Raw genomic sequence first — 13536 nt, 5'->3', positions numbered from 1 at the left:
GTGATCTGAACGTGGCTCTTTCACTCCAGCGCTGTCCTACCAGACAGTCTCGTCCCTTCACCTGATGAAGGCCGCTTGTGTTGTGGCCGAAACGTCGTGAGAATATTATTGTGTTATTTTTATTTTATCAATTTATTATTTTATTCTCATTCTACTTGACTTTACCGAAAGAACCAAAGAAGATTAATCTAAGTTGTCTTGTGGTTGTTGTTGTTTGACTTGCATCCCACTGGGATTTTTTGCACACAGCGTTGGTGTACGGTGCTTTTTTCAGGAATATTTTCGCTGTTTTTTTCCATGGATTTTCTGTTTTGCACAGTAACACACAGTCACTTTAAGCTGTTTTTCTTGATCGTTTTTTTGTTTGTTTGTTGTGGTTGCACTCCGATTCAAGAGCCGAATGGCTCACAGGGCTATACCAAAATAAATAAACTGAAACTGAAATAAAAATTGAACCGCGCTCTCGCCCAGCAACAAGGGGACCAATCACGAGGCGCCGTTCCCGGAAGCCGCGCTGTCGCAGTGCGGAGCGCGGACGATCCCATTTGCAACAGGAGGGGGTGAGGTAGAGTGGATAGCGTATTGTGTACAACAAACGGTGGGCGGAAGCAAGTTTGCGAGCGCGTTTTAAAACAAAAACACGTGCTCGCTTTTATTTTTCACCGTAACAACGAGGTGTTATTTTTTTTAAACCAAAAAATAAACCGCTAAAAAAAATAAACCTTGAATCCAAAATGCTCGTCTCGCGCCACCCCCCCCCCCTTCCCCTCGCCGCGTTGGTCCGAGACCGGTGGCGTCACGTGACCGCGCGATGTGGTCGCTCCGACGTGACGGCGCGCGGCGCAGTCGGAGCTGGCGGATTCACGCGGCAACGGCAGCAGCAGCGGTAGCAGCAGCGGAGCGGCGGCCTCTCTCCCTCTCTCTCGCTCATCGTCTTCGCCGCAACTACCACAGTGAGCCCGCCGCCACCACCACCATCTCTCTCCCCTCTTCACCTTCACCTAGACACCCCTCCCCCCCCCCCTTTTCTAGCCCCCCCATTCTCTACAGCCGCCCCTCCTCCCCTTCCGTTCCCCTTTTAACTCTTTATTTTCTAGCTCCCGTTATGCGACTCGTTTTTTTCACATCTTGTTTACAGCCTGCCCCCCCCCCACACACACAATCCCCCTACTCGTAACTTCCCCTGTAAAGCCCCCCCCCGACCTTTATTACTGACCCTATTCGTCTACAGCCCCCCATTCTCAAACCATCATTCTCTACAACCTTACCCCTCCCCCCCATTGCAATCGTCCCACGCTATGCAGCCCCCCCTCTCTCTCCCACTTATCAAGCTCTCTGCTGTCTCATTGTCTCTAGCCCCCCTTTAACCTCCCTTCTACCCCCCCCCCCATGTGTCTCGAGACCCCCTCTAATTGGGGCTCCCCTCCCCCACTCTGTGCGAACGGTCGCCATGATGGGCCAGCGGTGTTCACCGTCAACACCATCATCAATAATAACATAATCACCATCAACACCATCATCAATAATAACATCACCATCATCAATAATTACATCACCTTCAACACCATCATCAACACTAACATCACCATCATCAATAATTACATCATCAACACCATCAATAATAACATCATCACCATCAACACCATCACCAACACTAACATCACCATCATCAATAATTACATCATCAACACCATCATCAATAATAACATCATCACCATCAACACCATCATCAATAATATCACCGTCATCAATAATTACATCACCATCAACACCATCATCAACACTAACATCAGCATCATCAATAATAACATCATCACCATCAACACCATCAATAAAACATCACCATCAACACTATCATCAACACTAACATCACCATCATCAATAATTACATCACCATCATCACCATCAATAATTACATCATCTTCACCATCAACACCATCAATAATAACATCACCATCATCAATTACATCATCTTGACCATCAATAATAACATCACCATCAAACACCATCATTAATACCATCATCTTCATCAATACCATCACCATCAAACACCATCATCGCCATCAAACATCATGAATAATGACATCACCAAACATCAATAATGACATCACCATAGAACACCATCAATAATGACATCACCATCGTAGTCATCGTAATATCATCAACATCGACATCACAATCGTCAACAACAGCCTCATCACCACCCGTCAACAAGATCTGCATCCACATGGGCGTCAAACATAACATCGTAATTATCGATTAATATCAATACAATCGTGAATATACTCCGGTAATTATGAGCAATATCAAATCCTCATCGGCATCTATCGGTATATAAATGTAATCGTCAATAAAAAAAATGTCATTGCAGATCGGTTACGTGTGAGAGACCGTGCGTCCCTGCTGAGTCAGACCTGCTGTTTTTGTTGACCTTGGTTGGTGTCTTTTGTAAACATCAGCACTGGGAAGACAAAGGCGGACCTGCCCACCTCCCCCGTGCGCTGTTGAGGCTTTAATAGGCGCTCACTAACAGCACTTTCACCAACAGCCCATTAACGGATTTAGTTGGGCGATGGGGGTCGTTAGGGGGACATTTTTTTGTCTTAGCTTTGTAATTTGTGCCTTTGAATTTGAGGCTTGTAGTTGCGGTGTGTCTGTGTTGGTTGGTCAGCCTCACGTGTGAGTGCTGTTGCCGGGTGGGGTGTTGTAGCAAACATCGTCACTGGGGAGACAAAGGTGGCACGGCCGTGATGCTGGTCACCCACGCATCCTCGTGTGCCACGGTGCCGGTCCTTAATAGGTGCTCGCTAACATCACTTGCTCCAACAGTCTGTTAAGGCTATACTGGGGGTCTTTGTGGTTGCTTGTGGTGTATGTGAATGTCAAGCGTTACGTGTGAGTGCTGTGATCGCTGGGGTATTGCAGCAAACATCGCCACTGGGGAGACAAAGGTGGCCGGGTGTGGTGCTGACCGTCCACCCCCACGTGGTTGCTGTTCGCTAACACCACTTGCCCCTACAGTCTGTTAAGGCGATGCCGGGTGTGATTGTGTGTAGAGTTTACGGGAAGGGGGGTAACATCTATGCCAGGACCTCGGTAAATTTCAGGGAAACCCCTACATCACAAGAACATTGTGTCAGTGTCGATAATTCAGTGAATAATAATAATAGCGCCAGTATGCATAGCAAGGTTATTTTGTTTATTCTGGTGAGAACTACATGACTAATATCTCCTGAAAATCGGGGTGAACATGTAATGATGAAAGCAGTCGGTTTAATATCAAGCGACACGAAATTTGCTGATATTTGTACAAATTCAATCATGTTTCACAATAGAGTTCAACATTTTACATGAGGCAGCTGCGTGCTATTACAAAAACTTTGCTAAATATTACATAACATTAGCTTCGACCTTTGCTTCGGCAACGTTGCTGCTCCCTTTAACAATGGTAGGGATTAGAAGAGATTTTGGGACCTCATCCAACTTAATGATTTGGGGTCCCCTACATTTACCTTCCGGAGTTGGTGGGGGGGGTGTGCGTGTACGGATGTGCTTGATGTTGCGCGCTTGTTTATAGGTCGACTCAGCCTTAAATGAGTAACCTGGTGCGGTGTGTAAAACATCGCCACTGGGGAGACAAAGGCGCGCGGGAACGTGGTGCTGGTCACCCAATCCCCGCGTGTGCCGTGCCGGCCTTCGTAGGTGCTCGCTTACAGCGCTTCCCCTAACCATCTTAAGGTCAATTAGGGGGCATCTTTGTACAGTATTTGTTTATATGTCATCGTGTGTCTGAGTGCTTGCGTGCTTGCGTGCATGTGTGTGTGTGTATGCCTTGTCAGCTACAGGTTTGTGAATATTAGTGGTGAAGTGATAATGGACTGCAGTGGTTAAGACAGCTGAGCTCAATCGCGAGCTATGTGGGTGGGCTGTTTTGACATGGACTCTGTTGTCAACATAATGTGTTTACGACACTGCAGAGTTCCTCGCTGTTGACGATATAAATATGAGTAATTTGTTGACTTGCACAATCCTCTAAATATTCAATGAGTGATGTGCCCCGGTATATCGATATTAACAAACTCCCATTATTTCCAGGAAGACCAAATATAGCCTGGTTATAGCTTGTAAAGTTATTTATATCGATTTAAATTATAGAATTTTATAACATCAGTGTAAGGAGAGGTAAAAATAACTCCACTTGAAAATATCAAAAATCACAAGTCGATTCTGGAATGCACGGTCCCACGATACACCACAGTAGGTACCGCGATCACGTCGCAGCGTCGAGTGAAAATATCGTGACCTAGTTGACTTGCGGCCACGTTGTGCAATTGACGCCGCAGGCTGCGGAACGTCCCGTGGATGATGAGTTTGATGACAGACCGCGGCGCGAGTGATTGAGTGACGTTCATTTGCGTGTCTCTTCGCGGTGTCTCGCGCGCGTGTGTGCTTGTGCGCGCGCGCCGTAGGATTGGGATGTCCCAGCGTGACGCCGTCACTATGAAGGCCTCGGTGGAGCAGGGCGGCCCGGCGAGGCTCGGCTACCGCGTTCGCTACAGCAGCTCGGTGAGTGGGGACGTGTGTGAAAAAGAGCTTTATAGTTAATCAGATTCCTCCTGTATAAATATATATTCCTATTCTGAGCGACAGCTCTTCCGTCTGAGTTCACGGACGGGCGTACCGTGTACCTTCCTCCAGCGGTGGCGCCTTCATGCCGAAAATTCCCCCTCCCAAGCCAACCTTGGGGTGCAACCGGAAAATATTGAGCGAGAAACGAAGCCTCGGCAACTAAAGCTTCACCCGCAACGTTGCGCTGGTCTCGCCACACAGGGAACTCCTGGATTAGGCCGTGGCGTTTCAGACTGCCCCACTGATGAAAGAGGTGGCTGGGTCCCTGGCTTTAAACCCTCATTTTTGGGATAAAGGCCAAGAAACCGGTCATCTCGGTTTGTGGCTTTTGAAGTTAGATGATCAAAGCTCCCCATTGTGCTCCAGCAGAAAGTGCCCTGAGTGCACACCACCTCGTCAGGTCTCGGGGTGCGGGAGGGTTGTGAGGTGGCCACCGGGATGGATGGTGGTGCCGAGTTGTCATCCCCGCGTTTGTGGTGGGTTTTCTCCGGGCACTCTGGTTTCCTCCCACACTCGAATTGAAGGAATTTAGCCCAACAGCCCAATGTAGTAGGACCCTCCCGAAAGAGAATATGGGGACTCAGTAATTTGTATTAAAGATGAATGGGGGCCTGGAGCGTGGTGGCGCAGTCTTAAACATTTTCATATTAATCCAACGACCTCAATAGGATTCCTGGCCACGGCTAACATCAGTGGCGAACCGGTTCTCCTTCACTTTCTTCATTTCTCACTGCCTGCACAAACTTCCCCAATAACTATCGGGGCATTGGGGAAGCTATCATCCGGCAGTGGATTGGCAAAGGTGTGCAAATTGTTATTAATACCTCTATTTTATAAACAAACCCCCTCTGGTGTTTCCCTCGGGAATTTGGCTCCATCCTCAACTCTTGACAGTGACGGCTCTTCCTGCATGCACATGTCGGAGGGCTCGTGTCTTTGTTGAATTGGCCGTTGAAAAGCCTATTGGGAACAACGTTTCTTGTTCAGAGCGAATTGTGTATGCCAGGGTACACGGCGTACTGGTTTCTCCTAATGCGCCAGTGTTGTGATGTATAAAGAAGTCACTGTGTAGGACATCTGGGCGTCAGGGTGCATGAGCTGGTTTTAACTGTATTCTATTTTTTTGGGACAATTTTAAAGTAAAGAAAACCTTTTATAGCAACACGTTGAGATTCAGCATAGATTGTTGGGTTTAGGCCACGTGTTGACCCGGCCAAATTTGTTTTGTAAGACCCTCCACCACGTAACAGAGTCAAACAATTTCAGTTATCACCTGTACAAGCGTTTAATGCGGGAATAATTGTTTTTTCGGCTCACTCATCAAGTTAGTTGAAGAAAACCCCTCACAAATAAATTTAGCAGATCTGATTTTTCACTTGAAGCTGCATCAAGCATCTTCTGTAAAAAAAAAACATGACAGCTTCTTCCTGTGTTGTGAGACATTTAAGAAGCTGGGTCAAGTGACAAGGTTCCTATATTTCATTCTGACTTTCTGGATTTTCCCGAAGATGCTCAGTGCATTTTCGAACAAAGCGGAAAAGGTTCGATAGACTTAGGCGACCAGGTGGTGTGGATGTGGCAAATGGATGTATCAAAGATGTGTGTATATATATCCTTGAGTCTGGGTCGGCTCACCCGGTGCTCCGTGTCCCCCCCATAGGGTCACGTCGCCGTTCCGGACGGCATGGAGGTGGCCGGCCGCGCAGAAGGCCTCCCCCTCGACCCTTCGGTCCACTCGCACATGGGCATGCTGGGCGAGTCGGGCCAGCGACACCGCCGGAAGTACCAGGCCGGCATTCACCTTCTCAAGCCCTTCCGCACCACCTCCAAGTGAGCAGTCGTGTCACCTTCGTGCTTGCCCTCATGGCGTGGCGGGTGTTGTTTCCATGCTCCAAGTTTATTTTGTTTCACCAGGGTGAGAACTGGGGGACGAGGATGAATGGCTGACCCGGGTCACCGACGTGGACGAAAGCAATTACGCGAAAAATAGTACGACAAAGGAACGAATTGAAATCGACGCAAAAACGAATGCGTTGCAGTGGGGGTCTGTGGCACCCAAGAGATTTGAGTTCAATGAAGAAACGACCGAGAAACAGTCCCGTTTGTTAACCACGACGGCTGTGGCAGCTTCGTTCGTTCCTCAGTTGTGCTTGTTGCTCCAGACCGTCCTGCACGTGCGCCAAAATGATTTACGTTTGAAAATCGTTTTTTCGTTGTGTGGCTACCGGTGGTAACGCAAAGCAACCGATTTCTAATTACTCCTAGCTAGGTTCGTGCGATGTGCGTACAGTGAGCCGATTTTATTAGGGGGGTGGGGTGGTGGGGTTTATCCCAGGGGTTGTCCCCCCCCCTCCATAAACCTGATCCTCTTATGTCTAGTGATGGGGGGACGAGCCCGGTACATGAACCCCCTGGGGTTGTCCGGCCGCTTTATGAGCTGTGGCCACTGCAGGCGTCGTCTTACACTCACTCCCTTACACTCACCCCTTACACTCACCCCCTTACACTCACCCCCTTACACTCACCCCCTTACACTCACCACCTTACACTCACCCCCTTACACTCACCCCCTTACACTCACCCCCTTACACTCACCCCCTTACACTCACCCCCTTACACTCACCCCCTTACACTCACCCCCTTACACTCACCCCCTTACACTCACCCCCTTACACTCACCCCCGTACACTCATCACCTTACACTCACCCCCTTACACTCACCCCCTTACACTCACCCCCTTACACTCACCCCCTTACACTCACCCCCTTACACTCACCCCCTTACACTCACCCCCTTACACTCACCCCCTTACACTCACCCCCTTACACTCACCCCCTTACACTCACCCCCTTACACTCACCCCCTTACACTCACCCCCTTACACTCGCCCCCGTACACTCACCCCCGTACACTCATCACCTTACACTCACCCCCTTACACTCACCCCCTTACACTCACCCCCTTACACTCACCCCCTTACACTCACCCCCTTACACTCACCCCCTTACACTCACCCCCTTACACTCACCCCCTTACACTCACCCCCTTACACTCACCCCCTTACACTCACCCCCTTACACTCACCCCCTTACACTCACCCCCTTACACTCACCCCCTTACACTCACCCCCTTACACTCACCCCCTTACACTCACCCCCTTACACTCACCCCCTTACACTCACCCCCTTACACTCACCCCCTTACACTCACCCCCTTACACTCACCCCCTTACACTCACCCCCTTACACTCACCCCCTTACACTCACCCCCTTACACTCACCCCCTTACACTCACCCCCTTACACTCACCCCCGATAAAAGGTTTCCCGTTTCCCACGCCGCGTGTTTGTGCTTCCAGCCCCTGTGTTTTTTAGCGGGCGGTTGAGGTGTCGTTTGACTGACACGTTCGCTTGAGTATAGGTCAGGTGACACGTTTCCTAAATGCATGTGTTGGGTATGCCTGAATGAAGAATAGCAGCTTTACAAAGCCTTTGGGGGCGGTGACGTGGTCCAGCGGTAGCGTGCCAGACCATCAACTAGCTACACCGGGCATCCACTGGTCATCACAACACGATCCACGTATGGTTCTCTATTCGAGTCTGTTGGTCAGTGTCCAACACTCTGGGTCTCTTTTTTAAATATACGGTAAGTTTCCGCTCAACGTGTGGCGGTGTTTACACTTGAACTAATTTTCTCTGTATGTATTCTGTATGTTGAAATTATTTCGCACCTTACGTAGCCAACTTTGCTAATCGGAGGTGCACGTTAAACGAAGACTTACTGTATATGTATCTCTTATGTGCAGTCATCAGTGACGGTACTGAAACTCGTTACACTTGAGAATCCTGTTTAATCACAACTCATTCCACGCACGTTTATGGCTCTCTATGCAAGGATGAGTTTACGAGTTTCTTTATGGATTTACAGGTCCCGTTTTTGAGTCTAAGGTTCTCCGAGTAAGTTAATGGATTTCGGATTTAACTGTACGGATCTCTCTGTGCGATCATTGAGCTCGTTAACTCCCTCGACTATTTACCAGACAGTTTAATCACAGGGAGCTGAAACTTGGATTCAAACCGTGGATCTCGGTGTTCGTGACCCCAGAGCCAACCTGGTCTCTCCTTTGCCGAGTCGACTTTTAAATAGACGTGTGACAAATGCGACAATGTAAAATATCCTACGCATGCCCTTAGCCTTGACCTTCCCCATCCATCACTGCCCACCCCGAAGTCTGGAGGGACCTCTATTTGGAGAGCAGAAGCCCCCCATATGAGGAACGAGTTCATAAAGCCCGTCTTCGCCAGGCAAAAGTTTTCAAGAAATATTATAATGAGCCTGATATGATTTTTTGTATCTACGATCATACACGAACGACTACTCCAAAAATGTGTATTTTTCCGCAAAAAAATAATTGTTGAAGACGTACTCATCGGAAACAGCTCAATTTATAGATTCTGTTTTTATTAGAAAGAACAAAAATCTATTACCTTAATACTCTGAGTGAAAGCTCCTATCTTTTACTGTTTTTTTATTATATTATTCAGATTTGAGCATCATAATATGCATATTTTAGTTCAAAACCGCTTGAATCCGAAATATCTAAAAAACAATGAAAGATAAACAATGGTTCCCACTTGAATTTTATTTGCTGTTAACGCTCTATCAAACGACAAAAAAACGCAATCTTATATTTTGAACAGTGTCTGAATGACACGCACAAACATGTTTACGGGGCACTTAAAATCGAGATTTTTAGGGCCTTAAAATCGAGATTTTTAGGGCCGTAAAAGAAAAAAAAACATCTGAGTTTCTGATTTTCCCTGTTCATGTCCTAAAAACTACCTATGTATCAAATTTCAGCTTTCTACCTCATCGGGAAGCATTCTATAGGTTTTAGAGACATACAGATTAATTTATTTATATTGATATATACTGTCGAGACAGTAGAGTGGCAAGGCTGTGTGTCGGCGATTCTATTTAATTGTCAAGGTTAATAATCGAAATTTAATTGAATGATCGATTCTTTTTTTGTCTCCCTTTTCCACTCGGTTGCTTTGTTTTTGTTGGGCTTTTGTCATCTCGATGTCACCGTCCACCGGTGGCAAATTATCCACAACTTCAGCAATTTGCAATCTTGCCACGGGAGTAATTTTCTCTTGAATTGCAAACAATCGATTCCTACGATTTCTGTGTCATCCGATCGGTCGAGTAATCAAAACGATAATCATTCGTGCAGTACTTATTTAATAAACAACCCATTATATGACCGCAGAGCCTGAGCAATTGGTGGCACTTTTTCTGGCCGCTTTTGCCAAGCGTTTTAACACGAAAGGTGTGAAAATCCTACGTTATTTTGAGACGCGATTTGCACGAATGACTCTCTATACGCACGCATATGTACGTACATGAATGATCGGATAGCCCAGCGCTCGTTGTGATGCCCTCTTGCCTCCCTCGCAGACACACACACCCCGTGGACAACGCGGGCCTCTTCTCCTTCATGACGTTTAACTGGCTGTCGCCACTCGCATGGAAGGCCTTCAAGAAAGGCGAACTCAAGATGGACCACGTGTGGCCGGTCTCCAAGCACGAGGGCTCGGCCGTCAACGCACGCAGGTGAACCCCGCGCCTCCGTCTCTGCCGTTCAGCCTGTGTGCGCGTGCATGCGCGCGCGGAAGTGTAGCGATTAGCGTGCTGCGCTACGAACTCAATTTCCAGCTTACAGGCAACATCACTGGCAAATATTTTAACCAGTCTTTGGCCTCTCTGAAGACAACTCGGCCTTGAATGAGTAACTGGTGCGTCGTATAAACATAAACATTGCAGGCGACAGAGAGGGTGTGGACCTGGCCACACCACGTCATCAGGTGCTGTGCAGGCCTTAATAGGCCTTCATAGTTCCTCACGAACAGAAATGGCCCCAACAATCTGTAGAAGACTCTACAGGGTTGGGGGGTGGGGGATCTTTGTCTTTTTATGTGTGCATGTGCGGGACCACGTTTGTGGAGTTATGAGTGCATGTGCGTCACATGCACCATCAGCTGCTGTAATTTTTAGCCAACGACCTTTGGGAGGAGTGTGCTGAGCTATTCTCTCTGCGGGGCAAAAATAGGGGCCTGTGTTGACACTTTCACAAAGCGGGGTTTGTTCCTGGGTGTTGTGACCCCCGCACGTCCCCTCCCGACCTTCGTTTAATCTTCGCGCGACACGCGTACGCGTAACGTGTGACACGTGCGGCCCCTTTCGCCAGTTCACTGCCAAATGAGGATGGTTTGACCGTATTTGACTGCCGCTGGTGGTCAGTGCGGGTTGGTGGAGGGGGAGCGTAGACGTGGGGAGCGTGGAAGTGCAGTAAGATGATGGAATTTTCCGCACTTCTCCTGCTGCGTCCACCAAGCTCGGCAACAACCTCGCTGTGCGTGGCGGTGGTCGCCCTTCATAGTTACCACGTCTCGGCCAGCGATGGGCAACCGTGACTCGTCGGTGGGTCACATAAGTGGCCCTACTTCACCTCAGCGGGCCGCAAGCATTGACACCGTGTTTGTGCACTAACCATGACCCCCCCCCTCGCATCACCCGAGAGACACTGGGACCAGGCCACCACTAGGGGCTCTGCGGGACGCGTTCGGCCTGCGGGCGGCCACAGGTTGGCCCACCATTGGTCCAGGCTCTCGAGCCTGCTTGGCTTCCCAGATGTGATGAAATCTGGCGCATTCCTCGTGTATTGGTAGCAGGCTGTAATGGGTTAAAAATAAAAAAAAATCTTCCATGAGAAGACGCCTTTGTTTAGAAGACACTCTTCAATACAAGAACAACAACAAAAATAAAAAAAATTCTGACCACTTGAATACAATAAAGCCTGGGGCATAAACTATTAACCAGTTGCACTCGATTGATAGTGCCTGGTTTTAGTTGATATCTTTGAGGTCGTTTTAAGGCGGTGGTTCCTAATCTCTCTCCGAATCAGGAATACACCGTCAACATTCAAAATACCTTGGTGTACCACTGCGCGGTACAAATTTTGGTGTTTTGTTAAACAAACCTTATCTGCAATCTGTAACAGTTCCGTGGATCGATTCCCATGGCCCTGCAGACGACCAGTATGGTCCGCGGACCACAGGTTGGGAAACGTTTGTCTAAAGGCATAGTGCCGAAATTGCCAGAACCCCTACTTTTATACTGTACAGCATATTCAGATGTGGTCACATTTATATGCTGTAACAATCTAACTTGTGCTGCATTGTATGGCTTGAAGAGTTCTAACTGACTGGCCACAAATGAGCTGGCCACAAATGATAGCTCTACAAAGTGGCTTATCAATAAAAAGAAAAACCTTTTATGGATAATATTGGTCGCAAAAGCCTACGTGTTAAATTGGCTTGTCATGTGGAAAATTATCTCGGACAAATAAGGTCTCCTCTGCCTGTGGACCACAATAGTTTTATTGGTGGACTTGTTGCAGTGTTATTTTAGGGCAATTGGTAAACATTACCCCCCTGCTGCCGGACTGGGTGTGGGGGGAATGTAATCATTGAGCCTGGTGGTGATTCACGCCAGGTGTGTGGTAGGAATGTGGGTGGTGGGCAGCCCCTTGCGGCAATTAGGCATGTAATGATTAGATATTACACCAGCGTGCCCTGAGCGTCATTGTGAAGTATGGCCAAGTAATGGTTAAACAACAAAACCCCCATGACCGACGGCAGCTTGGGGGGGGGGGGGGAGGCTTTAATGTTGGTGATGCAGTGGTAACACTTGGCCCCCCTTTCTGTGTGGAGTTTGTACGTTCCCTACACTGCGTGGGTTTTCTCCGGGTTCTCCGCAATCTTCCCAGAACAAAACACACACAACGTAGCTGGTAGTGACCAAGCATCCCAATGCTGGAAAATTACATGCAAAAAAGGAAAAATGGCTCAATCGGGATGATACGTTGCAACATATTTCCCCTCCCGCAAAAACTTGGAAGGATGTTACCGAAAAAGTGTCTTGGAGACTCAGTGAGGTGTTCTTGGGGTATATCAACGTTGTAAACAATAATACATCCATCGGTTGGTTGACGAAGGGGTGTAAATTATATTTTGACAATGGTGATTCTTGCGTCACGTGGCCATGCACTGCAGCGCTGAGGAAGAGGGTTGGCTTGAATTGTGCGTTCGCCAGTGCCCGAATTCAAACCCCCCGGCACATTCACTGTTAGTCTGCGCCGTGGCTCCGGGTTAATGAATGCAGGCTGATCATCAGTGACGTTATAACGATCAGAAGGCCCGCTTGCGAGCACACGCAAGTGCCTGTAGCGGGTGGTCACACGCAGATAAGGGCCTAAAGGCCTCGGCCACCGCCCACACTCAACCGCTGTTTCCTTAGCAATGGCAGTTGTTACACAAACACTGTGGTTACGCCTTCAGGGGGGGGGGGGCATGGCACTGTCACCTTCACCATTCCTCCTGGGTCTCAGTGCTCAGGAGTCACTGGAGGTTATCATCATGGTGAGGGCAGTGTGGGGGGATGGGGGTTGATTTGTAAACGGAACATTGTAATGAATTGGCACGTTCTGTTTACGTGACGAACCTTACTAATTGGCTGTCAGGTTCTGGCGGGTTTAACGACATTTATATTTATGTGACTAACCCAAAAAAAAATCTGTTAAGGGAACATTGTCTTGCTCTTCCATCGCTGGCTGCATTGCAGTGTTGTGGCTATCGGGGGTGCAGGCGGTGCAGCTGCACTGGGAGGGCATGGGGTGGAGGAGCCCAAGCGCTGGGATCTGAAGAAGGGGGAAAGTTTAGAACGTGGGGGCCCCCTTTACTTTTCTTGCACCAGAGCCAATGCCAATCATGTTATGTCCACTCAATTGAATGTAGACCCTTAGATACAGACCCAAAGACTTAAGTCAAGTAACCCGTAGAATCA

General features: G+C 48.3%; 1 protein-coding gene across 2 annotated transcripts in view; it reads left to right on the top strand.

The window, feature by feature from the left end:
• Positions 1 to 797: 797 nt before the first annotated feature.
• The window catches only part of ABCC5 (ATP binding cassette subfamily C member 5), a 49386-nt gene continuing 36647 nt past the window's right edge, over positions 798 to 13536 (top strand). For both annotated transcript variants that reach the window (XM_032975085.2, XM_076052361.1), the window contains exons 1-4: positions 798 to 953; positions 4470 to 4566; positions 6290 to 6459; positions 10090 to 10245. In XM_032975085.2, the coding sequence (XP_032830976.1) occupies positions 4477 to 4566; positions 6290 to 6459; positions 10090 to 10245 (416 nt within the window). In that variant the 5' untranslated portion in view covers positions 798 to 953; positions 4470 to 4476. The remainder of the gene's footprint in view (positions 954 to 4469; positions 4567 to 6289; positions 6460 to 10089; positions 10246 to 13536) is intronic.

The sequence above is a fragment of the Petromyzon marinus genome, chromosome 55 (assembly GCF_048934315.1).
Source record: "Petromyzon marinus isolate PM22_M1 ecotype Great Lakes invasive population chromosome 55, UKy_Petmar_22M1.pri1.0, whole genome shotgun sequence".
In the NCBI taxonomy this organism is placed as follows: Eukaryota; Metazoa; Chordata; class Hyperoartia; order Petromyzontiformes; family Petromyzontidae; genus Petromyzon; species Petromyzon marinus.
This window is presented reverse-complemented; position numbering and strand designations above follow the sequence as displayed.